Source organism: Lepidochelys kempii, chromosome 6 (genome assembly GCF_965140265.1).
Source record: "Lepidochelys kempii isolate rLepKem1 chromosome 6, rLepKem1.hap2, whole genome shotgun sequence".
Taxonomy (NCBI): domain Eukaryota; kingdom Metazoa; phylum Chordata; order Testudines; family Cheloniidae; genus Lepidochelys; species Lepidochelys kempii.
The window spans coordinates 102,144,076-102,171,444 of record NC_133261.1 but is presented as its reverse complement, the minus strand read 5'-3'; the positions used below and the strand labels follow the sequence as shown (position 1 = coordinate 102,171,444).

At 41.1% G+C, this 27,369-nt stretch overlaps 1 protein-coding gene across 8 annotated transcripts in view; it reads left to right on the top strand.

The window, feature by feature from the left end:
• The first annotated feature begins 965 nt into the window (after positions 1 to 965).
• NRDE2 (NRDE-2, necessary for RNA interference, domain containing) overlaps positions 966 to 27,369 on the top strand; it is a 71,207-nt gene continuing 44,803 nt past the window's right edge. For 7 of the 8 annotated variants that reach the window (XR_012159525.1, XR_012159526.1, XM_073349416.1 and 4 more), the window contains exons 1-4: positions 966 to 1,127; positions 17,692 to 17,800; positions 24,190 to 24,420; positions 26,500 to 26,649. Coding sequence is in view for 6 of the 8 variants with exons in the window: in XM_073349416.1 (XP_073205517.1) it covers positions 1,049 to 1,127; positions 17,692 to 17,800; positions 24,190 to 24,420; positions 26,500 to 26,649 (569 nt within the window). In the remaining 2 variants the exon portion in view is untranslated. The remainder of the gene's footprint in view (positions 1,128 to 17,691; positions 17,801 to 24,189; positions 24,421 to 26,499; positions 26,650 to 27,369) is intronic. The other variant, XM_073349412.1, reaches the window with a different exon arrangement.

The following is a 27,369-nucleotide window of genomic DNA, read 5'->3' as shown; positions in this document are numbered from 1 at the left end:
GGGGGTGAGGGCTCTGGGGTGGGGCCAGGGATGAGGGGTTCAGGGTGTGGGAGCTCTGGGGTGGGGCAGAGGGTTGAATTGCTGGGGGGTGAGGGCTCTGGGGTGGGGCCAGGGATGAGAGGTTTGGGATGCAGGAGGGGGCTCCGGGTTTGTGGGGGCTCAGGGCTGGGGCAGGGGGTTGAGGTGCGGGCTTACCTCAGGCGGCTCCCAGTCAGTGGTGCAGCAGGGCTAAGGCAGGCTCCCTGCCTGTCCTGGCTCTGTGTTATATCCTGGAAGCAGCCAGCGGATCTGGGTCCTTGGTGTGGGGGGCCAGGAGGCTCCACACACTGCTCTAGCCCACAGGCACCGTCCCACCCCAGCTCCCATTGGCTGGTGTGGAGCAGGTGCTTGGGACAGCGCACAGAGCCCCATGGACCGTGTGCCTAGGAGCTGGACCTGCTGGCCACTTGTGGGGTGCAATGTGGTGCCAGCCAGGACATGTAGGGACTAGCCTGCCTTAGCCCCGCAGACCAGACTTCTAATGACTTGGTCAGTGGTGCTGACCGGAGCCACAAGGGTCCCTTTTCGACCAGGTGTTCTGGTAAAAAACCGGACACATGGTCACCCTCGTTTGCTTCCCCTCTGCACCTATGAGCCAGAGAAGAACTGCAGGGACAGGTGTGTGGAGACTGCACATTCATATATCAAAATAGAGCTTTTTATCCAGGCACTTAAGTGTTTTCCTAAGCAGCAGTACCCCACGGTGTGTGGAGTGGAGTCAGGGCTGAAGAGGGGAATTTCTCTCTCCAACACTGAGAGAGCCCCAGAGGGTGTCAGGCCTAAACTGTTGAGCAAACTCCTCCCTCTCCCAAAATCCAGTGGCGGGGAAGCGATTGGACGATCGCGAGGAGACTGCCCAGGCGTCTTCCCCCCGACGCCATTTTGGGAGCAGGAGCAGGCAGGACTACATTTCCCAGCATGCTGGGGCAGCGAGCAGCGCCATCTTGCCTCGTTGGGGTGGCCGGGGTCTCCTTGGGAAGCTAGAAGGGAGGAAGGTGTGGTTCAGCCCATGGCTCTTTTCCCGGCCTTTGCCGGCGCCGCAGAGCCCGGGGAGACGCCAGCCAGCGGTAGCGAGGGCTCCAGGAGAGGTAACGTCCTCCTAGGGGGCCGGCATCAGCGGCCTAGTGCTCTGCCAGCCCCGGTCCCTCTGCTCACGCCCCCCTCCACCTAGAAACCCTGCTGGGTCTCCTGCTCCCCATAGAGACCCCTCCCCGCCCAGCGCTCCCCTCGCAGCAACCCCCCGGTGCCAGCCCTGCACACACGCTCCCTCCAAGGGCGGCCCCGCTTCTGCTGCTCCGTGCGTGGAGGTGGGTGCCGGGCCCGGGCCCCTGAGGGGACGGCGAAAGCGGCGGCATCAGATACACGCAGGTGCCTGCTGCCCACGTGTGGGGGTGTCAGTTATGCCCGGCTGTCAAGGTGGCCCCCGTTTTATGCCCTGCAGTTGGTACCCGTGAGCGCACTTACTGAGCTGTAATACGCGGGTTTGCAGTGAGGCTACTGCTGGAAAGAAGCTGGCGTGTGAGAAGGCTACCAATCCTCTGGCACACCTCCCCCTAACTTGTGACTGCGCTGGGGGTATGGCGATCTAAAAACACCATGAACTTTGCCGATTTTCAGGCCCTCCCCTCGGGGTACACATCTGTTCCCCTCTGTTCTTTGTCCAGGTTGTGTTAACTTTGGACAAAGATGGTCTTTATTCCGTTTACCCAGGTCCACAACACAAATATAGTTTTATCTACAGAAACTATCATTTTTGTAAAAAGAAAAGGAGGACTTGTGGCACCTTAGAGACTAACAAATTTATTTGAGCATAAGCTTTCGTGAGCTACAGCTCACTTCATCGGATGCATTCAGTGGAAAATTTGTTAGTCTCTAAGGTGCCACAAGTACTCCTTTTCTTTTTGCGAATACAGACTAACACGGCTGCTACTCTGAAACCTATAATTTTTGTGTGAGACAGTAAGATGATTGCAGAGAGAACCTAAAATAGTGACACCTGCAATTTTTTCCACGGGAGCCCGCCCTCCTGTGTTATACAGTAGTGCAGGGATCGGCAACCTTTGGCACGCGGGCTGGTTTGTTTACCTGCCGCATCTGCATGTTCGGCCGATCGCAGCTCCCACTGGCTGCGGTTCACCCCTCCAGGCCAATGGGGGCTGCAGGAAGTGGCGCGGGTCGAGGGATGTGTTGGGGGGCTTACTAGGGCGGGCTGCGTACTAAAGGTTGCTGATCCCTGCAGTAGCGGTTCTCAACCTTTTTCTTTCTGAAACCCACCCAACATGCTAGAAAAACTCAGTGGTCCACTTGTGCCACAACAATTGTTTTTTCTGCATATCCAGGAGATTAAAAGCCAAGCCGGCATTAGGGGTAGCAAGCAGGGTAATTGTCTGGGCACCATGGCGCAGGGGGCTTTGCAAAGCTAAGTTGCTCAGGATTCAGCCCTGGGCATTGGGGCTCTGCTTTCTGCCCCAGATCCCAGCAACTCTAACCCCGTCCTGCGCTTTTGTTTATTTTGGCTGACCCCCTGAAATCTGCTCGCTGCCCCCCTTGGGGCCTTGGACCTCTGTCTGAGAACTGCTGTTATACACCATGCTGTGCTTCCACTAGATGGTACTGTAACTTTTGGTGCTGCCCTCACAATGAGGGGACTTTTTAGCCACATTGGGGGACCTTGTTGGGTAATGAAACCTGGACAGGATGGATGGTACTGGTTAAAGTCCCAGTCCTGCAAATTACAATGCATGGGAAGACCTCTGTGCCCATGTGGAGATCCAGTAGGGTTTTTCATGGGTGCAGGGCTCTGCCCACACATTGTAACTTGCAGGATTGTGACCTTCGCTTAACCTTACTGTGTATGGACCTCATGTCCCCACAACAATCTTTCATTTTATAGAGTTGAAGGCATATAGAACAAGAGGTTGAGACTGAAATTCAGATTTGGATTCTCTTTTTTAGCACTATTTCTAGACCACAATTTTGTCCACAAGTAATTTTTTAAAGAAATCATTCATTTTAGAAATATTGACACTTTAAGAGGGAATCGTTCAATTACATTGCACTTTCTGCTGTATTTTCTTTTGGTTTTTAACCCCTCCTAATTCTGAAAATTGAGTACAAATATTTTAGCTATATTTCAACCTAAGAAGCTCAGTGCTAATTCATTTTTTGTGTCTGAGCTTGGAGAGGTAGAGATAGAAAGTGATTAGCAAACTAACACATCATTACTTTTCCAGAATTTGTGGAAATATCTTCTATAAATTATCAGCTTCCACTAATTAACAGATTGAGCATATTTTAGTAATGTTATAAAACATTAAATATTAAACAGAAATAACTGTTATACCACCATAAACTGTGATCCCATCAAATTTCACAAATTTAATAGAATAAAATGAATACTTGTCTGAGAACTAGGTACTGTAGAATGTGGTGGTGATGAAAGATGGCACTCTTTCCTTGGAGCCAGTGTCCTTCCTGGGTGTAGGGGCCATTGTGCTGCTGAATGTGTCATTTTTTAGATGATACATAAAACTGAGGTGCCCTTTGTGATCATTTAATATCTCTATGCATTTTTTTTTTTTGTAAGAGCTGGGGTATTAACTCTGGTACTCTGGCCAGATTTCATTTTGGGTAATTGCATTCTGCCTACCTATGCTTTCCCCTCTGTTTTATTTGGATTTTGATAGTTTGACTTCCTGTCTGAAACTTTTGCTGTGCCATTTTGTACTCTAGAGGGCACTGCGATTTAGTGGTGAGTGAAGTGAAGGGATGTTATGAGGTTTAATTAGGACCCAATTCTGCAGAAGTTTACTACTAAACATACTGCTTACTAATGTGAGCAGCCCCTTGATGGCAGTCTGTAGTACTTATAAGATTGGGCCTGTATGTTATAATGTGCCTTAAGATCCTCCAGTGAAAGGTGCTTTAAAAATGAAAAGTATCACTAGGTCCCACAATTTGTGCTAGAACCAGACTTATAGATGTTTGCAAAGCAAAAAAGCTTGATTTGAGATTCTTGAACATTGACTCTGCTGTCAGGTACTGGGAGGTTTTTTCAGGTGGGAAGGGTAGAAAGAGTCTAATGCATTATCTTTCTGGTGTTATGCCCATGAACATGGAAAACAATAGGAAAAAATAAATTTTAACACAAATTATACAGACCAACAATATGCCAGGTGTTTTAAAAAGTTGTATTAAAGTGAAGTCCCTTCCTTGAAAACCGTACAATTTTAGGTTAATGATGATGAGATATGAGGAATTAAAAGCGGTTCAAATATTTGTTCCCAGCCCAGTATTTCACTGGAGATTATTTACAAGTAGGCTTTAACTAGGTACGTGTTATGTAATGGAATAGTTGTTTAATTCTCCCCAAAGTATTAGAGCATGGTTTACCATTTTGTACAGAATAGCAAGAGAATTTTTAACATCTGGCTGGTATAAATGATGATTTAGGGGGCATCTATGCAAGTACATTGATTGTACCGGGGATGGAGTTGGAGTTTCTACCATGATTCTACAAGTTTAAAACACAATTTGGTCTTGTCTACGCAGGCAAGATTGAGCTGTGGACATAGTCAAGGAATTAATATGTTTATATAATCATTTCTAAAGGTCAAATTGCCTTTGATAAAAGGTCCTGTTACTGGAATCCCAGTGGAGGCCAACTGAGGTCACTCAATTAGGGTGAACTGCAAAGAATGAGGCAGTCAATCCCCAAAGCTGGTGGATATTTCAATACTTAGATTTACACAAAACAGCTTCTTTATTACCTCACTGATTGCCCAGAAACACAGTTCCCTTAAAGTAACCCGCCTCAGACCTCCATCCAGGTATCCAAGTCAACTAAGATGAAGATTTCTGAAAATCTTATTTCATCATATAGAAGAAAAGGTTCTACCTATCCCAAAGGATCAGACACATTACCTCCCAGGTTAATGAATATTCCAGATTTTACCCAAATATACATTTCCTGCTAATTCTTATTAAGTAAACTAAAATTTATTAAAAAAGAAAAGCGAGTATAGGTTAAAAGATCAATATACATATATACATGAGTTCAATTCTTGAGGCTCAGAGACATAGCAGAGATGGTGAGCTTTGTAGTTGTAAAGAGTTCTTTTAGAGTTTAGTCCATAGGTTATAGTCCAGTATCACATCCAGGGTGTACCGGGTTAACTGCTGTCTCATCTTGTGACTCAAACTTCCTCTGATGAAGCTTAAGCAGATCTGAGATAAACAGGATCAGGACCCAAAGAACTTTTATACAATTTCAAGTCTTCTTTGACAAGTCGGAGTCCCTCAGGGAACAATAGGAATTAGGCTGACTTTGAAGGAGGTACATCACGGGTACTTAGCTATACAAATTAACATAAGGCAATCGCCTGTTCCTCCACCATTCATAGATGATTTGATATATATTTCAAAGAGAGATGAATACAGCGATGTCCCATGTTTACAATGAATGTAAATGCTAGGATGTTCTTTTGATCTCTGAATTATCAGAATACAGCATAGACAGGGACTGTTGATTACATTGTTGACCACTACCTATATATATATGTAAGCACACAAAACCACAAACATTATCTCCCCACATGTCTTTAAGGGTTGAATTTGAGTCATTTATTTTGCAGGATGTTTAACCTTTTCTGGCCATGAGTCACAGGCCCTAAAATGGGAATGTAAAGAATCAGAAACTGAACGATACCTGTGTCCTTTTACTTTTGTGAGCAATCCCATTGATTTTAGTGGGTGCCTTCACCTGTTCTAGGTATAACAGATCCTTCCAGTTAAAGTTCATTTCAGGTTCATGTTTTAAATGTTTTAGATCTGCTGTATTTGGAATGTTTGTTAATAATGGCTCACAGTGAGAATGCTACCTTTTTTATATTTTTCCCTAATTTTTTTGGACAGTCATCTTGAGAAATACACATGAAAAGGGAATATCAATTTCTTTTTTCTTTCCATTTTTTGTTTTTAGAGTGTGGGTCTCACCCTTTGAGCAATTTTTTAAATTTAGAAATATTAGATTTGATAACAATCTTCCACCCTCCCAAAGTGAGATGGTTTCCCTATTCCCTCCCATCTACTGAGCTTTGGTCGCACCCTTCACCCAAACTGACTGAGTAATGGATTAAGTACATTTTTGTTCCTACAGTCAATCAGTTTCCTCACTGTTTCTCTGATGACTTCTGCTTGTGATGTCATCACAACAGCTCACCAACCTCTTTCCAAACAGGAAATAGTGTTTAAAAAATGATCTATTAATGTTTTGTTTATATTAAAATCCTTTGATTTAGGGATTTACCTGACCTGATGTTCCTTCATTTAAAATGTTCTCACCACACCTAATGCTTGAGCGTATAATTCTACTGATTTCTGCAAAGAAATAAACTTGAACTGAAATAACTAAAGCAGTTTTGATTTGAAATCGCATTTTCATTCCTATTGTTGTAATCACAGACTGGCACAAAAAAATAAAATAAATAATTAAATTTGTTTTAATTTGCAATTTTAGTGCAAATTTGTGTGTTGACCAGCCCTATGCTTTTTTGTGGTTTCTATCCATTGCTGCCTTTTTTTAGTTCTCTGTGCACTGGCATCAAGAGTGATGTAGTCAATAACGTAAACAGTTCAGGGAACAGTGTTTGTAATTAACTAATTCAGAGGTAAAGAGACCCTCATGCATTGTTATTTTACGGTTTTAAGACTCAGATTTTCAGCGGTACAGCGCACCTACAACTCCCATTGTAGTCACGAGGAGCAATGGTCCCTAAAAATCAGGCCCCATATAACAGAATGGAGGGACGGTATCCCTAGCCTCTGTTTTCCAGAAGCTGGGAATGGGCGGTAGGGGATGGATCACTTGATGATTACCAGTTCTATTTATTCCCTCAGGACACTTGGCATTGGCCACTTTTGGAAGACAGGATACTGGGCTAGATGGGCCTTTGGTCTGACCCTGTATTGCTGTTCTTATGTTCTAATAATAAGATTGGTAATGCAAAAATATTTTCCCCCTTATTGGGGTACTTTTACCATTTTACATCTCAAATGGTTTTATTGTAAACTATCACTTAGCACCTATCCACGTTATTTGTTTAAGGGCCTGATTCTGTACCTATTCTAGTCAGTGACACAGATTTCCTTCACTTCAGTGGTGGTAAGATGCCTTATTTGTTTAGGAAGAATTTCTGAGGCACTGTTGTTTAACAGATTAGGAGTTGGAACACCTGGGTTCTGAACGTTGTATCAACAGTCTCTGACTTTGGACATATCACTTAGCTTCACTATGCCATTTGTAAAATGAAGCTAGTACTTTATATAATGCAAATGATCAGAACACTTTCTACTATTAAGTACAAAGTATTATTGTCAATATTTAAAATTAAAATCAGACATGAAATGTAAAAGTATTTACTGTGCAGTAATTACTTTTTATACAAACTTATGAAAAGTATTTCAGCCAAAATAAATAATGACTCAATAGTGAGTTATTACATATTTTATTATGTAGGTAAGCAATAATTTATTAATAAGGGAAGCTGTGTGGTTATACAGAAGACCTGTAATTCTCAAGTACATTGTTAGGCATATGGCCAAAAATATAAATGTGTTCAAAATATCCCGTGGGATAGGTGTAATGATTTTAAGGAGGGTGAACTGACTTATTTCCAGTCTTGTGCTGTTATGCCACATAGCTGCACAACTAGAATCTTTACCAGTCGATCAGTTTTCTCTTTCATTATGTTCATCTGGGTAATATTGCACAAGTCAAAATAGGCACCTTACAGATTCTACTGTGTGTTTGTGTGAACAAATAAATAATGAAAAGGTCATATACATGAAGGACCAAATCATTAAAATTCTGTAAATCCAGAATAATACCGTTGAAGTCAGTGCAGTTATTCTGGATTACACAAGTATAAATGAGATCAGAGTATGACCAAGGGATCAAACAACTTTTTGGGGCAGTTCCTATCTCCCTCCCCCCACTTTCCCAGAAACAAAAGCACCCCAAAAGCACATGGAAAGAACATGGATGTTATGGCAGAAGTTGATAAGAGCAGTTCCTATTTATGAATATGTATTTCAGTGATAAAAATTAGGAAATAAGGCTGTCTTTTTTTCCAGCACACTGTGTGGCATCGACTTAATTACTGCTTTAGGTCCTCATTATGCAATTGTGATGAGTGTATGTTGAAGTTCCATGGATCTTGAATGTAGAAAGACTGCAGGACTAGCCCAGAATCAACCACTCTTGATATTTCCTGGAAAACATAGGGACTGCAGCTTGAGCCTGAACGTGTACTCTATATTTTTGTAGCCCTGCAGCTTGACCCCTGCAAGTCCGAGTCAGTTGACCAGGGCCAGCTGTGGCTGCGTTGCGTGTCTTTTATCACAGCGTAGACATGCCCTAAGAAGCATTCTCTTTAGAGTTAGTTCTTCTTATATATCAGTTCTGAAGTACTTCAGTTACAGGGACTGTGTAAGACAATACTTCAGCCTGTGAAATTCCTTGTGTCAAGGTTCCTTCCCTACTCTGAACTCTAGGGTACGGATGTGGGGACCTGCATGAAAACCTCCTAAGCTTATTTTTACCAGCTTAGGTTAAAACTTCCCAAAGGTACAAACTATTTTACCTTTTGCCCTTGGACTTTATTGCTGCCACTACCAAGTGTCTAACAAATATATAACAGGGAAAGAGCCCGCTTGGAAACGTCTTTCCCCCCAAAATCCTCCCAAACCCTACACCCCCCTTCCTGGGGAAGGCTTGATAAAAATCCTCACCAATTTGCATAGGTGAACACAGACCCAAACCCTTGGATCTTAAGAACAATGAAAAAGCAATCAGGTTCTTAAAAGAAGAATTTTAATAGAAGACAAAGTAAAAGAATCATCTCTATAAAATCAGGATGGTAAATACCTTACAGAGTAATCAGTTCAAAACATAGAGAATCCCTCTCGGCAAAACCTTAAGTTACAAAAAAAAACCCCAGAAAAACGGGATTATACATTCCATTCAGCACAGCTTATTTTATCAGCCATTTAAACAAAACAGAATCTAACGCATATCTAGCTAGATTACTTACTAAGTTCTAAGACTCCATTCCTTTCCTGTTCCCAGTAAAAGCATCAAACAGACAGAGAGAACCTTTGTTTCTCCCCCACCTCCAGGTTTGAAAGTATCTTGTCTCCTCATTGGTCATTGTGGTCAGGTGCCAGCGAGGTTATCCTAGCTTCTTAACCCTTTACAGGTGAAAGGGTTTTTCCTCTGGCCAGGAGGGATTTTAAAGGCGTTTACCCTTCCCTTTATATTTATGACACCTTGTTTCCTACCTGGCTTGAGTAACATTGTTGATGGCTGAGTCAAATATCTTTAAAGGTCACTTACATGGAAATTTTCCAACATATGTCCCACCAGAGTGGATTGATTTAAATCAACTTTCAATTTGTACTTCATTTTTTTCTAAAGAAAGATTCTTTCTTATTGGTTGATATAACCATTAAAACGTTGATTAATAGCTAAATAGATCCTTTACACTAGGTTTGGTGCATTTTTTGCTTCCTAGGAGGGTATGCTATAACTATATGCATTTATTTAAGCAATTATATAGTGTAGTGTTATGATTGAGCTTTGGGGGCACTCCCAAATAATAAACTTATATGGATATGGTATTTGTAGTGTATATAGGCCTATTGGGTATATAGGTGTAGTATGTATATATACATATGACAGCACCTCGTATCCAAGCATAATAATCCTTTTCCAATCTGGTGGTGTAGTCTGACTGTTTTACTTTGGTACCGTAGATAGCAACAGATCCCTATTTGGGCAGTTACAGTTGCTACCTAGTAGTAGGTTGAGTGTTTTGAAATACTGGGATAGGCATTATTATTACAGTATGTCCCACAGTGCTATGTATATAAAAAGTAAAACAGAAATTTGGAGTAGTGACATTACAAATGAGGCCTTTATATATAATTTCTTGTAATTAGCTACAGTACTGTCCATCCATGATGTATGTTACCCTTACTGCTGGTTGTCACCCTCTGGGATAAGCTTTGCTGGGCAGGAAACTGGAGTGGCTAGCTTCTGTGTTCCATTCATTGCATTGCTATGTGATTTACCAGTAGCTGACATAGATTCAGTTGTTTCTTATAGCTGCTGTCTTCCAGATAACCTACTGAATGGACAGTAACCAATTTATCCAACATTGCTGTGTCAGGATTTAGTATTGGTACTCAGACGCTGAACAAGATTGTTTTGAATAACATGTGCCTCAGTTAGGATGCAATGTTACTGATCCAAATTATGACTGGTACTAACAGGGAATTTGTTTACACAATTTATAGTTTCTATGTAACTTAATGATTAATTTTACCAATATGTTTTTTCCTTGGTGCCGTTCATTTGTTAATTTTTACTAGTGTGTTGGTTAAACAGCTTTGCAAAGTTATTCACATTGTAAATGCTGTACAGCAATAATACAATACAGCAGTAATACTGCAATAATACAGTTGCTTTTACACAATAGCCAAATTCAAATTAAATGACAGTTTAACCTGGTCTAGCTAGTGATTTCTAGCCGATTGCCAATTTAATTGTTCATATATGGTAGACTGAGGTGTAGTTGACCAGTCTCTTACTTATAAAGCACTTCATTTTTCTTTTCTTGGGGCTTCCTTCACTGTACACTGATATCGTCTGGTGTTTTTGTGGTGTGATATCTTCTGGTGTCTTTGGTCTGTGGGATGCAACCTTAAACAGCTAGTTAGTGAACATAATAAAGTTTTTTTTGTTTTGTTTTTACATTTCTTCTTGTTTTCAGTAACCCAAATTTAATACACTTATTAACTTAGTGTGTTTACAGTGTAATAGAGACCAAGTCTTTTATAACAAAGCTATACTTTTGCAGTTGTATAGACATTCATTTTTCACTTGAGGTGCATTAGTAATATTTAATACTAAATGTAATACTTAACTTCTAAAATAGATGCTCACAATCTTCTGTGAGAAGGTGTAATGCTTTTCCCTGCTGAGCACTCTGTTTTACAAAAGAGTTAGTAACATAATTTTTACCAAGCTTTTTAGAGTTAATTTGCTTGTAATACCAATTCCACTTTTAACTATTTAGAATGATAAACTTTAACAACCACTACCTAACAAAAAAGAAGAGTATATAACAATTAAACCAAAATACATTTTAAATGCAAGTTCATGCAAACACTTTGAGGGTTCATGCAACACTTATGACACTTTATTGCAGGGGTGGGCAAACTTTTTGGCCTGAGGGTCACGTCTGGGAATAGAAATTGTATGGCGGGCCATGAATGCTCACAAAATTGGGGTTGGGGTGTAGGAGGGAGTGAGGGCTCTGGTTGGGGGTGCAGGCTCCGGGGTGCGGCCAGAAATGAGGAGTTCAGGTGCAGGAGGGGGCTCCGGGCTGGGGAGGGTGGGGCAGGGGGTTGGGATGCAGGGGGAGGCTCAGGGGTGCAGGCTCTGGGCGCCGCTTACCTCAAGCGGCTCCTGGAAGCAGCAGCATGTCCTTTCTCCAGCTCCTGTGCGGAGGTTCATCCAGGCAGCTCTGCCCTGTCCACAGGCACCACCCCTGCAGGTCCCATTGGCCGCAGTTCAATGGGAGCTGCAGGGGCGGTGCCTGGGGCGGGGGCAGCATGCAGAGCAGAGCCGTCTGGCTGCCCCTTCATGTAGGAGCTGGAGCGGGGCATGCCGCTGCTTCCGGGAGCTGTGTGGAGTGGCCTCCGACCCTGCTCTCTGGCTGGAGCGGGGCAAGCCCCGGACCCCACTCCCCAGCAGGAGCTCGAGGTCCAGATTTGCCCACCCCTGCTTTATTGTGTTTGGGAGCCAAAGGTGGAAACCTGTTGAAATTGTTTGGTTAGCTTTATGCATAAATTATTATTTATGACATTCTTATAACTATATTTAAAAGTGCAAACAAGTTTATCAATTATAAACGCAAACAAGAAATCGATATTTTGTTAATATTATCTTAACCCTTAGATTTTTTTTCTTTGAATAAAAAATAACCCTCTCCCAAAACTGGGATTAATAAAAGAGAATTCTTTTTGTTTGCAGTTGCATTATTTGTTGAGGCATATATTTATAACTGAAACCTTCTTAAATTTTGGAAAAAATAGTATAATATTATGATGGACCCCAACCATAATATTAAAATAATGTGGTACCATTTATATTTTTAAAAAAAGGTTATAAGGCATTAAGAATTTAGTTATTAAAACAATGCATTTAAAACAAAAACAAGCAGATAAAAGCGTTAAACACTTAAATAAGCAAGTTATTACCTTTTTATTTAAAACTTTTAATAAACATTGATAAAAATTCATATCATTTGCCAAATTTGTGTTATTAATTTAGTAATTTAACTTAAGCTGTATTTTAAAGAATCCTTATTGAGGTTACAGGGACAAACCATCCCGATGCGTAGAAAGAATAGTAAATATGGCAAGCGACCAGCTTGGCTTAACAGTGAAATCCTTGCTGATCTTAAACACAAAAAAGAAGCTTACAAGAAGTGGAAGATTATACAAATGACCAGGGATGAGTATAAAAATATTGCTTGGGCATGCAGGAGTGAAATCAGGAAGGCCAAATCACACCTAGAGTTGCAGCTAGCAAGAGATGTTAAGAGTAACAAGAAGGGTTTCTTCAGGTATATTAGCAACAAGAAGAAAGTCAAGGAAAGTGTGGGCTCCTTACTGAATGAGGGAGGCAACCTAGTGACAGAGGATGTGGAAAAAGCTAATGTACTCAATGCTTTTTTTGCCTCTGTCTTCACGAACAAGGTCAGCTCCCAGACTACTGCACTGGGCAGCACAGCATGGGGAGGAGGTGACCAGGCCTCTGTGGAGAAAGAGGTGGTTCGGGACTAATTAGAAAAGCTGGACGAGCACAAGTCCATGGGGCCGGATGCGCTGCATCCAAGTTGGCGGATGTGATTGCAGAGCCACTGGCCATTATCTTTGAAAACTCATGGCAATCGGGGAAGTCCCAGATGAGTGGAAAAAGGCTAATGTAGTGCCCATCTTTAAAAAAGGGAAGAAGGAGGATCCTGGGAACTACAGGCCATTCAGCCTCACCTCAGTCCCTGGAAAAATCATGGAGCAGGTCCTCAAGGAATCCATTCTGAAGCACTTGGAGGAGAGGAAAGTGATCAGGAACAGTCAACATGGATTCACCAAGGGCAAGTCATGCCTGACTAATCGCCTTCTGTGATGAGATAACTGGCCCTGTGGATGAGAGGAAAGCAGTGGACGTGTTGTTCCTTGACTTTAGCAAAGCTTTTGACATGGTCTCCCACAGCAAGTTAAAGAAGTATGGGCTGGATGAATGGACTATAAGGTGGGTAGAAAGTTGGCTAGATTGTCGGGGTCAACGGGTAGTGATTAATGGCTCCATGTCTAGTTGGCAGCCGGTATCAAGTGGAGTGCCCCAAGGGTCGGTCCTGGGGCCGGTTTTGTTCAATATCTTCATAAATGATCTGGAGGATGGTGTGGATTGCACCCTCAGCAAGTTTGCAGATGACACTAAACTGGGAGGAGATACGCTGGAGGGTAGGGATAGGATACAGAGGGCCCTAGACAAATTGGAGGATTGGGCCAAAAGAAATCTGATGAGGTTCAACAAGGACAAGTGCAGAGTCCTGCACTTAGGACGGAAGAATCCCATGCACCTCTACAGACTAGGGACCGAATGGCTCGGCAGCAGTTCTGCAGAAAAGGACCTAGGGGTTACAGTGGACGAGAAGCTGGATATGAGTCAACAGTGTGCCCTTGTTGCCAAGAAGGCCAATGGCATTTTGGGATGTATATGTAGGGGCATTGCCAGCAGATCAAGGGATGTGATCGTTTCCTTCTATTTGACATTGGTGAGGACCTCATCTGGAGTACTGTGTCCAGTTTTGGGCCCCACACTACAAGAAGGATGTGGAAAAATTGGAAAGAGTCCAGCGGAGGGCAACAAAAATGATTAGGGGACTGGAACACATGACTTATGAGGAGAGGCTGAGGGAGCTGGGGATGTTTAGTCTGTGGAAGAGAAGAATGAGGGGGGATTTGATAGCTGCTTTCAACTACCTGAAAGGGGGTTCCAAAGAGGATGGATCTAGACTGCTCTCAGTGGTAGCAGATGACAGAACAAGGAGTAATGGTCTCAAGTTGCAGTGGGGGAGATTTAGGTTGGATATTAGGAAAAACTTTTTCACTAGGAGGGTGGTGAAACTCTGGAATGCGTTACCTAGGGAGGTGGTGGAATCTCCTTCCTTAGATATTTTTAAGGTCAGGCGTGACAAAGCCCTGGCTGGGATGATTTAGTTGGGGATTGAGCAGGGGGTTTTGAGTCCTGTTTTGAGCAGGGGGTTGGACTAGATGACCTCCTGAAGTCCCTTCCAACCCTGATATTCTGTGATTCTATGATTTTTCATTACTTTATATAAACTTTATATTAAAGCTCTGCTGTATGGAAATAAGGAATGCCCATGTTTCAAATATTAGTTAGTGCTTATGATTAGAAACAGTCTGCTTGTCTGTTGCTTTGCAACCATATCTTCAAGAAAGTTAGGAGTAATTCCAGTTGTTGCATTCCTGAAGGGTTAAAATAATTAATTTACTGGATTTATTTAAAGTAAAGTTTTTACCTTGTTTTCTCTTTGTTGTTTTTTTTTTCAGCTGCTTTATCTTTTGGAGGTTTCTTTAAAAACTTCAATTTTTAAAACAAAGAGAGAGTGGTAGTGCAGAGGAAGAGGTTGGGAGCAACCTAGGATAGTAGGGAGACCTGAGCCAAGAAAGATTAACTCTATCAAGATATATTAAGGTACAGGCAGTAGCAGCGAGTTTAGCAAACTGAGAAAAGATATAAAGGAAAACTTAACCAGTATGTAAAAATATTTGAGAAAGAAGGTTATATTTTTAGATTTGAGCGAGGAGTGTGGCTCCATAGGTTAAAGCAGTTGGGAACCTGCAGCCCTGGTTTTTATCCTGTCTCTGAGAGGAGAGCAGGCGTTGTTACTTGCTTTTGCAAAACCTGAATTTTTTCCCCCAGTGTCTGTTATTTTTGTTTGCATGCCAAATGGATTGCAGGAGTGCCCTTTTTTGCTGCAATTGACTGTTTTTGGGCAACTCCGTGTGTTAATGCATCAATTCTAAGTTTTAACCCGCTTAATCTTGCTTTTTCATTTTGAAATTCTTTTTTATTCACTCCCTTACAGCGTGGATATAAATCAATTATTTTTGTGAGTTAAATCGGATTTTTTTGATAAAATGCTTTTTGAAGAAAAAAACCAATCTAAAGATAGTTTTAATTAAGATACATTATAGCTCAAAGATCTCTCATCATGGAATAGGATTATAAATTCTAATTCTGTAGTATGAAACAATATATTCATGTAACGTTTAAGAAAAGTTTTGTAAATGAGTTCCAATAGTTCATGGATTATGGGGTTTCAGGGGCTTCTGTATAGATTATTTAGGTTAATCTTTCTATCTACCCAATGGGACTCAGTGCTCAGTCTAGAAGGGACCATCAGAGATGCTTAGTTTTGCAGTTCTCAAACTGTGGATTAGTGTCTCCAGAGAGAACATGCTTGTTAACAGCAAAAATGTTTTTAAATAAATAATATATAGAGGTGAGAAATAACAGACTTAAACCCTATTGTCCCTCTACAAATTTGTGTACACAGAGTCAATCCCTTACCTCTCTCTAAAAGTGCAAAGTTTCAAAAAGTTCAATGAATAGAAGATTGTTGGGGGCGGAATAGGATCTGGACGAGGAGAAGAAGTCTGGAGAAAAATGTGAGAAGGGAGGGACAGGCAGTAGAAATAAAAGTGAAACTGTTTGAGCAGTGTATTCTGGAAGTCTTGAGGTCTTTCTGAGTGTAGCCTTCATTGATTTGAGATCTACCATACCATTCTCTCACTAGAAGGGAAAACCTATAATAGATGCAGGCTGTAAAAGAGACCCAGTTTGGGAATAAGAACCATTCAAGAAATATATGTTTGCTGATGATGTTTTAAAGAAAGCCACACCAGTGAACTGGTGGAAGTCACTTAAGCACTTGGATTCAGAGACTGTTGAAGTGATAATCTCACTTTTAACAGCAGTAGCTTCTTCTGCTGGTGTAGAAAGAATATTTTCTTCCTTAGGACTAATTCATTCCAAATTGAGAAATCATTTGGGACCTGAGAAAGCAGGAAAGCTTTTTTTTCTTTTCCAGATTATGAGCAAACAGGAAAATGAAGGTGAATACGACTGAGTTAGCTGCAGAAGCCAGTATTTTAAAAAGAAAAGGAGGATTTGTGGCACCTTAGAGACTAACAAATTTATTTGAGCATAAACTTTAAGTGAGCTGTATTTTTTGCCTCCACTAGCTATTTTTCATAATTCTGTAAAGCTGGAATAAATATTTTTTGTATTCTTCCTCATCTTTTTTACGATTTTGAATATTTATGAAAATAGGTCTTTGTTTCTGAATAGTTCCTTTCCTTCTCTTTATTCTCCAAAAGAAGTCCATATCTTCTCTCTTTTACCATTCTAATGTTGTGGAGATAATTTTGATGGCACAAGTAAAAATTATGGCAATGATTAAGTAGCCTGAACAGATGCATTTTTAAACACAAAGAATTGGTATTCATGCAGAGATCTCCAGCAATAAAATGCCTGGGAAGTGAACCACTTCCATATCCTACCATCATCTAGAAAATGTGACATAAGCAAAATTTTGGAGAAGTAATCACTTACAATGCTATATCGTATATCAGAATTAAATGTGAGTGTCTTTGATTTCACTTGATACAGGGGTAATGGTATGTTAGTTGTTAGAGGAGGGGAAGTCTAGGATTTAGGGTTCTAATTCTAGCTCTGCAATGTGAACTTGTACAAGTAACTTAAACTTGCTGAGTGTCCCTATCTGTAAAATGGGTTTAAAAACATTTTTCACACATATAGTATTATGAGGTATAATTAGTTTGTATACATGAAGTGCTTTGATATACTTGAAGGAAATAAATACGAAGTGTTATTTATTTATTTACTTGTAGCACAATCTTATTATTTTTCAGAATTTTTAAGATAAAATAATTTCTGTATAGGAATGGTGGTTGAGAGTTTTGTATTGAAATATTGTCTAGGGAAAGCTCTATCTGAATAACACAGGTATTTATGCATTATAATAAACATTGTTAATATTGAGAGCAATACATTCCTTTTGAAGTCCTCTGGTATTTTTTTATTTTAGTAACTACATGTCTGTTGTTTGGGGCATTAAAACCCACGGTCAGCCTGATTTTGACATTCACTATATAGAGACTTCTAAAGTATGTGAAACTCTTTTGCTTTTCAGTTTACACTTTTAAATGTTGTTTTGTAGCATTTTACTTAAAATTTAGATTCATGTCATGGGAGGATTCCAGGTCCTAAAAATGTTTTACAATGTGCTAAAACTCAGTGGTCTGCTAAGTGAAAATTTCATGGATTGCTTTCTACTATCCTTGCCTCTTATAAATGACTTCAGTGACATTTGCTGTGAATTAGGTTGTCTGCTGACTAGATGAATCTGCACCTTTTAAAGAGTACAACAGGCAAATTGTTGTAGATCTCACATTTTTCTCTACCTGCAGAATTGGACTGGCTTAGCAATCCAAGCTTCTCCACAGAAGATGCACTGAAACTGCACCAGCACACTGCAAAGGCTTCAGATCCTGCTCCTAAGAGATCACAATTTATAAGGTAGCAGGTTCTTTGCAACTTTTTAAATAGCCTTTTTCTAATGTCCTACTTTTCTTTTGGTGTAAGTGTGGCCAAACTCAGGAGCTTACAGTGTAGCTTTTCGTTGCACGGTTTACTGTTTATATCACCAACAGAAGTTGTTCCAATGAAAGATATTACCTTACCCACCTTGTCGCTCAGTTCACTGGTTAGAAAGCCAGAATTGTGTCATTTGGAAAACTATGAATAATTATTGCATTTTCCTTTATTTAAAGTAATGAGAAATTAGCCTTTTAAAATTACTTTTCCTTTAGCTTTTTCTCACTGGTGCATTCAAATTGCTGCTAATCTTGGTGAAAGGAGGTAGCTGAGTGATCGTGATTATGACTACATTTTAGTCACAGGTATTTTTAGTAAAAGTCATGGATAAGTTTCGGGCAGTAAACAAAAATTTATTTATTTTTTATTTTAAACAAAGATTTATTTTTGTTAATCCTTCTGTTCAGTTTGAACTGAATTGGCTCATGATCACTTGAACCAAGATTGTCCCCTATAACCATTTCTTCTATGAGGTCCTCACTACTCACCAAAACCAAATCTAAAATGGCATCCCCTCTAGTTGGTTCAGCAACTACTTGATGAAGGAATCCATCAGCTATCGCATCTAGGAAAATCTGAGCCCTATTATTATTACTAGCACTCGTCCTCCAGTCTATATCTGGGAAGTTAAAGTCTCCCATGATCACGCAGTTCCCATTAGTATTTACTTCATTAAAAACATTAAAGAGGGCTCTATCCATATCCAAATTAGATCCTGGCGGTCTATAGCACACCCTAAGCACTATCCCAGGGGAGGCTCTAATAATTTTCTTCCCCAGTGTAATTTTTGCCCAGATGGACTCTGTCTTATCCATTCCATCACTTCTTATTTCTTTACATTCTACCTCATCATTGATGTACAATGCTACTCCACCACCTTTACCTTTATTTCTGTCTTTCCTAAACAGCACAGACCCTTCAATACCTGTAGTCTAGTCATGACGACTATTCCGCCATGTTTCTGATAAAATATCTGGTTTCACTTACTGCACCGGTAGCTCTAGTTCCTCCATTTTGTTACCGAGGCTCCTCACATTTATGTACAAACATCTTAATTTTTGCTGTTTGGCCTCGCTCACATTCTGTACCCATTAGGCCCAGTCATTCTACAGCCAGTATATCCTATTAGACTGGTATCCACACTGCCCTTCCTCCTTATATACATTCTCCTACCCACGGCTGTATCCTTTCTTACTTCTTTTTATTCCCTCTCAATGCTAAAATCTGGCGTGGAGATTACCTGGACATCTCCCAACCATGTCCCCCAATTTCCTAGTTTAAAGCTCTCTTAATCAATTGTGCCAGCCTCCATCCTAGAAGTCTATTTCCTTCCCTACTCAGATGAAGTCCATCCTGAGAGAACGGTCCTCTGTCCATGAATGCCTCCCAGCGGTCATACATCCCAAAGCCCTCCTTATAGCACCCCTGTCTAAGCCATCTGTTGATAGTCATAATCTTGTCACACCTTTGTTGCTCTTCTCTAGGAACAGGCAGAATCCCACTAAAGATTACCTGAGCCTCGATTTCCTTAAGCATCTTCCCCAGCCTAGCAAGTCTCCCTTAATACTTTCCAGCGAGAATCTAGCTGTATCATTTGTTCCCACATGAAGGATAATCAGGGGATTCTTTCCTGCTCCCTTTAGGATCCTTTTCAACCTCAGGTCTGCATCCCGTATCTTAGCACCTGGAAGACAGCACACCCTTCTATTCTCTGGATCAGCTCTGGTTACAGGCCTGTCTATTCTTCTCAGTAAAGAGTCCCCGATCACATAGACCTGCCTTTTCCTGGTGACGGTGCTATTCTCCAGTCTATCCCCTGTTCCCTCTGGCTGCAAGTTCTTTCCATTCTTATTCTCTCTTGTAATCCTCTTCAACCCACCCTGTATCCTGCTGGGGCTCATGTTTGGTGTAGTCTCCATTGACATCTCACTCCCTCAGCTCCTAGGCGGAGGCACGACCAGGCAGCTCTGCATGCTGCAGCCACCCTGAGTGCCGACTCCCCAGGTCCCATTGGCTGCGACTCCCGGCCAATGGGAGCTGCGAGGGCAGTGCCTGCAGGCAAAAACTGCGCACAGAACCCCCTGGTCGCGCCTCCGCCTAGGACCCAAGGTATGTACCTGCTTCTGGGGAGCCCCCCAAGGTAAGTGCTGCCTAGAAGCCTCCCCCCCTCCTGCATCCCAAGCTCTAGCCTCCTCGCACACCCAAACATCTGCTGGTGCTGTGGGAGGGGGGTGCAGTGGCCCAAGACTGCCCTGGCAGTGGCTGCCCCCAAGCAGCCGCCCTGGCTGCTGTAGAAGTCACGGAATCTGTGACTTTCTGTGACTTCCGTGACAAACTCACAGCCTTAATCATGATTTTTCATTTGCTTTTAAATATTCTAAGTAATCCTTGAAGGAATGCTGAGGCTTAGGTATCATCTTTGTGATTTTTTTCCCCCTTTTTTATGAAAACCAGTTCAAATAGCCACTTTCCCTACCATAGTCGAATATAGAAAATTGTCAGTTATAAACTGTGCAGAGATGTGAATTAATGAAATACTATCCTATGTAAAGTTGTGGAGTTGCAATTTAATCTTATAGATCACTTAAATAGCTGATTAAAGCTAATTTTGATTAAAAGAAATAGATCCAGTTTTATGGAATACAGGATTGTGTTTTAAACACTTTGCCCAACAGGTGCAATACTAGACATATTGATTTAAGTCTTGGGTGCATTCTGCAGTAGTTAATGGAGTGGGTGGGTTAGGTTCTGTGGCTGGCAATGTGTAGGTCACATGGGTGGGCAAACTTTTTGGCCCAATGGCCACATCAGGGTTGCGAATCGGTTTGGAGGGCCGGTTAGGGAAGGCTGTGCCTCCGCAAACAGCCTGGCTCCTGCCCCCTATCCGCCCCCTCCCACTTCCCGCCCCCTGACTGCCCTCGACTCATCCAACCCCCCCTTCTCCTTGTCCCCTGACCACCCCCTCCCAGGACCCCTCTACCCCAACCATCTCCCTGGGACCCCACCCCCTATCCAACCCCCCTTCCCCCCACTCCCTGTCCCCTGACCCCATCCACACCCGGGACCCCAGATCCATCCAACCCTCCCTGCTCCTTGTCCCCTGACTGCCCCCTCCCGGGACCCCACCCCCATCCACACCCCTGCCCCTGACAGGCCCTCCAGGATCCCAGACCCATCCAACCTCTCTCCCCCCAAGTCCTTGTCCCCTGACTGCCCCCTCCCGGGACCCCCGTCCCTAACTGTCCACCTAGGACCCCACCCCCTATCCAGCCCTCACACCTGCTCCCTGTTCCCCCCCCCCCCCCCCCCCGGGACCCCTGACCCCCTGGGACCCCACCCCCATCCAACCCCCCCATCTCCCTGTCTCCTGACCGCCTCCCCCATCCAATCGGCCTCTGTCCCCTGACTGCCCCCTGGGACCTCCTGCCTCTTATCCAATCCCCCCTCCCACCGCCCCCTTACCATGCCGCTCAGAGTGGCAGGACAGACTTATTGGAAAATCTGGGCGGTGGGTGGGTGCAAGGTGTGCTGCCCACGCGGCAGTGTGCCTGCAGAGGAGGGGCCAGGGGCTAGCCTCCCCGGCCAGGAGCTCAGGGCCAGGCAGGACGGTCTTGCGGGCCGGATGTGGCCCACGGGCCGTAGTTTGCCCAGCTCTGGACTAGATGATCATGATGGTCCCTTCTGACCTTAAAGTCTATGAGTCAGGTTGAAGCAGGAAAGTTCTGAACTTCAGTGATGTGTATTTTGGAACAAAGTCCTCTGTTTGATGTGTTGGCTGCTCTTTGTAATGACAGAAAATGTGTTCATTACAAAAATCAAAGTTGAACCCATCTCTATTCACCAACTTATGTTGGACTTGAGTTATCACAATATAACTTCTGCAGCTAAACTTGCCAAAACTTTGTGTATTTGTCATTTTTCTTCAAGTCTTTACAGGCTTATAATGTGATAAAGTAAAAGGAATTCTTAAAATTACCTTGCAGATGACATTATGTAAACAGTGAATATTTTAAATAAAATATAATTTGTATTAAACTATCAAGAAAGAAAATATACAGAGGAATTATTTTATTAATTTGACTGCTTAACTTTTGGGTTTCGAGGGTTTTTCCTCAATGATCAGCAGTAGCCCCTTCATGGATTTTTTTTAACACCTGTTTGTTTTCCTGAAAGGTAATCTGTAGATAATTTTTAAAAGGTTGGGTTTGTGCCCTTTTTTTGGGGGGGGGGAGGGGGCATCTTTATGAAGAAGGGTGCAAAGTGTTTTTGTAGATTCCAAGGCCACAAGGAACCATTATGATTATCTAGTTTGACCTCCTGTATAACACAGGCCATAGAACTTCCCCAAAATAATTCATAGAGCATACTTTTTAGAAAAACATCCAATCTAGTTTTAAAAATGGTCAGTGATGGAGAATCCATCATGATCCCTAGAACATAAGAACGGCCATATTGGGTCAGACCAAAGGTCCATCTAGCTCAGTCTCGTCTTCTGACAGTCCCCAATCCCAGGTGCTTCAGAGGGAATGAACAGAACAGATAATCACCTACGGATTCATCTCTTGTCGCCCGTTCCCAGCTTCTGGGAAACAGAGGCTAGGGATCCATAGTTCCTGGTTAGTTACTCTCACCTTATTTTCCATCTGAATTTGTCTAGCTTCAACTTCTAGCCATTGGATCATGTTTTACCTTTCTCTACTAGATTGAAGAGCACATTATTAAATATTTGTTCCCCATGTAGATACTTAAAAATTGTAATCAAGTCACCCCTTAATCTTCTTTTTTTGTTAAACTATATAGATTGAGCACTTGGAGTCTATCACTGTAAGACATGTTTTCTAATCCTTTAATTCTTCTCGTGGCTCTTCTCTGGACCCTCTCCAATTTATCATCAACATTGAATTGTGGGCACGGACCTCACACAGTATTCTAGCAGTAGTCAAACCAGTGCCAAATACTGAGGTAAAATAACCTCTCTACTCCTACTCGAGATTCCCCTGCTTATGCATCCTAGGATCGCGTTAGCTCTTTTGACAATAGCATCACAGTGGAAGCTCTTGTTCAGCTGATGATCAGCCATGACCCCCAAGTTTTTCAGAGTCACTGCTTCCCAGAATAGACTCCCCTTCTATAAGTACAACAAGGAGTCTGGTGGCACCTTAAAGACTAACAGATTTATTTGGGCATAAGCTTTTGTGGGTAAAACACTACTTCTTCAGATGCATCGAAGCTTATGCCCAAATAAATCTGTTAGTCTTTAAGGTGCCACCAGACTCCTTGTTGTTTTTGTGGCTAACACAGCTACCCCCGGATACTTGACATCATTCTATAAGTATCACCTACATTCTTTGTTTCTAGATGTATACCCTTATATTTAGTCATGTTAAAATGAATGCTGTTTGGTTGAGTGCAGTTTACTACGCTTCTTTTTTGCCCCTGAAAGAGTGCTTTTTCTGATGGTTTTTGATCTTCGAAATATCAAGAATGTCAAGTCTGGTCTCTCTTGCTTTTTACTGAAAGACGTCTTGAAAGTATCAGATGTTTATTGTCAACTTGTATCTTAGCTGAGAGGGTACTTATGTTGAATTCTTAACAAAGACATCCCTTCTTCCAACTGTTCATTATATACTGAAATTAACAGTGAGTATCCTCTCAGTTGCTTTCTTTATCTTCTCAATTGCTCAGCTTTCGGTTGCGTGTACTGTCAAAATTTCACTAATTCTCTGGTGATCACTGAGTCTTCCAAAATCAGCAAGAACTGTATTTCTAATCTAAAAAGCATATATATATATATATATATATATATATATATTTTACAACACATCTTTCAGGTATTTCTTATGCATCAATAAAAAGCAAAAAAGAGTACTAGTCAATTTCTCCCCTCCCCTGCTTGAAGGCCCCTCCAATCATTTTAACTTGATCTAAAGTGAAAGTGGCCTTGCAAAATTGTCTTGAAAATTTATCAGCATAGGTACAAAAGCAACTCATTCGGTTTTACTCTGGGGGTGGTAATGGAAAGGACTACTGATATTTATTCACTTGTCAAAGTGTACTTACCATGGGCAAGTACAACTTTGTATGACCTGTCTCAAGTAGTAATTTCAAAACAAATTTCAATAATTTTAAAGGTAAATGGTGGCTGTTACGCAGATTTCTTTGACTTTTGTGGCAACCATTGATGTAATTCACTGTCTGAGAGCTATCCTTCCCTATAATTTGGGGGATGAGGAAAACTCTGGTTATGGACTTTCTCACTGGTGAAATTTCTTTAAAATTATTCTAACTATATAAGGAATTACGTTTCTTAGCAGGAGTCCTTCAAGGTCAGAGCTCTCAGGAGGAAGTGACACCAATGAAGATCTAAAAAAATCAACTAAGAAAAGGAAAGGGAAAAAGAAAAAGCATCATCACCACAAAAAAAGAAAAAAGAAAACCAGAGAGGAATCAAGTAACAGTGAGTCAGACTTGGACAGTGAGTGTATGAGGGATAAACCTAGAGGAAGTGACACAAACCGTGAAAGAGAAGCAGCAACATTGAAGTATGTGCATTTTACTAATATGCTTGGATATAAATATAATCCTATTCTAGTACTGTATGTGGTGTTTGAACTGGTTAGATGAGAATACTCTCACCAGTGGGTCAGTTCTGACTCTTAAAAGAATAAGTTTAAACTTCCATTGTAACCGTCTCAGAACAGAACAAGAAACACTCAAACATTTTTTATTAATTGTTGCATCTGAAAAATTATGCCGAGGAATATTTTATGAAGTATTTTTTTTTAGAGCTGAACAGAATAGCAGAGCAATGAAAATGTGGTGCTTTTTTAATGTTAATGCTCCCTGTGAATTATTGTAAATCTTTGTTTCCTTATATTAATCCTTGAGTAACCTATTGTGCTTTGAGGGGAATTGTATTAAACGATGTCCTTAGATACTGCAGAAAATTGAAGTTGTTGAATATTGAAGCAAAAATTTGTTTTTCCTAAGGGGAAGTGTTTCATTATACTGTGCATTCATAATTTCCCCTCTCAACAGTGGGCATTCATTATAGGATGTATATTGATGTTCGTATTAATTTAGTATTTTTAGTTTTATTTCTGGCCTTTAGCCATTCATTAGTATGCATCATACACTTTATTTTTTGTATATGTAAATCAAGATTTGAATGAGTGATGTTCTATTATATCAGTGGTTCTCAACCAGGGAGCACATCAGCTCATCTGGATGTTTGCCTGGTTTTACAACAGGCTACATAAAAAGCATTAGCGAAGTCAGTACAAACTAAAATTTCATACAGACAATGACTTGTTTATACTTCTCTGCATATTATACACTGAAATGTAAATATAATATTTATATTCCAATTGATTTATTTAGAATTGTATGGTAAAAATGAGAAAGGAAGCAATTTTTCAGTAATAGTGTGTTGTGACACTTTTGTGTTTTTATGTCTAATTTTGTAACCAAGTAGTTTTTAAGTGAGGTGAATCTTGGAGTATGCAAGACAAATCGGACTCCTGAAAGGGGTACAGTAGTCTGGAAAGGTTGAGAGCCACTGTATTATATCACCTTGGCTTGCTGCTTTCAGAGACACTAAAATAATGAGTAACTAGTCTATATGTAGCAAGAAAAATGTTTTAAAGTGACCAGTATGATGATTTGAATAGGAAAAAGAGCTTACATGGATACATTGGGTGCCCAGGCTCAAAAAGTGGGCCTTCCATTTCGCACTGACCACTCATTGGTCTTTGATGACTTAAATGTAATTCAGGTGCCCAAACAAAAGGATTGATGTTCTTGTACGGTACCTATACTGTGCATATAGGTTGTTTTAAGTTTTCTCAGGAAAAAAACCCTATATAAACACTCTTTAAGTATAAATCTGTGTTAAATTTTAGGTTTAAAACTCAAACTGATGTTAACATGGGACCTATGCGCAGAATTATTCCTGTTAGCATTTCCATCTGAAACATAAACTGTGAAACCCTCTTGAGTGCCTTGTCACAGGTGAATGTTGGAAACCTTGTCAAGGCGCTGAAGCTCCTTTTTTAATATTCACATTTGTAATACAAATGTGAAAGCAGAATTCACCATATCTTGCAGTTCTTAGAGGGGTAACTTAGCTGCATCTTTTAAAAAAAATATGACTTTTATGTAACTAATTCATAAAACCTTTACATTTTACTGAATTGCATTGGTATTGTTATAGAAAATTAGCACAGTATAGCACCGATTGTCCCCTTTTTGATTTACTTTTTCTTATAGAGGAAGTTACAGTTAATAGCAATGTTTCTTCTTGCAGGCTTTAGACTTAGTAAGAAACCCATTTATTAAATCCTGTTGAGCACTTTCCATGCTCTTGGAAGTCCATTTTCAAAATGCAGTGAATGATTTTCTCTTGAAAGTTCCCTGTATTGGTGGCTCCAGTGGTAAATTTCCACTTCAGTTTTCTCATCTCTTTCACCAGTATATGACTTATTTGTTAAATGGTACATGTATCATGGCCTTTTGAATGTGCATAATTTATTATAGGATCTAGAAATGTTTAATTTCCTGGTTTTGTAAATGCTTAATGTTTAACTCACATGTTCAGAAAATGCTTCTTCCCCCTTTTTCAGTCTAGAAGACATTACATCAAATGTTGCCACCAATCGCTTTGTTTGGCTTGAGGATATTCAGGCTTTGACAGCAGAAACCTTCAGAACAGACAAGAAACCAGACCCTGCAAACTGGGAATACAAGTCACTGTATCGAGGGGACATAGCAAGGTACAATGCACTGTTTTGTTTTGATACTTAAAATGTCTCTAGACATGTTAGTGGTGAGATATTAAAAGTTTGACACTAAAAATATTTATTTATAAAACGTAAAACCATGCTCAGTAATGTCCCTAGCCTCTGTTTGCCAGAAACTGGGAATGGGCGACAGGGGATGGATCATTTGATGATTACCTGTTCTGTTCATTCCCTCTGAAGCACCTGGCATTGGCCACTATCAGAAGACTCAGTATGGCCATTCTTATGTGAAATTATCTATTCAGACTTTTGTGATTCCACACTCTTCTGTATTGAAACTCAACTTTATGGTACATGGAAATAGTTTTCACATCACAAAAGATGTCTTGGAATAATCAGAGTAAGTGATGTCATGTTTGCTCATGGATAGTCTTAACATTATGGTGTACAGTCACTCCTCAGTGTACATGTAGAACTACCATTAGAAGATGGCAGTGGAGTCTAGCAGTGCATGCAGGGGACTGGAAGTCAGGAATCCTGGGTTCTGTTCTAGCTTCTGTCTCTGACCTGTTGTGATTTTGGTTAAGTCTTAACATTTCTGTGTCTGTTTTCTCATCTGTAAAATGGGACTAATACTCAGGGCATGTACACTACAAACTTTTGCCAATGCAAGTTACATCATCATAAAGGCATTGCGGTTAGTATATTGTTTATGCACATGCACATGCAATGATGCTGGCTTTGGTGGGACCC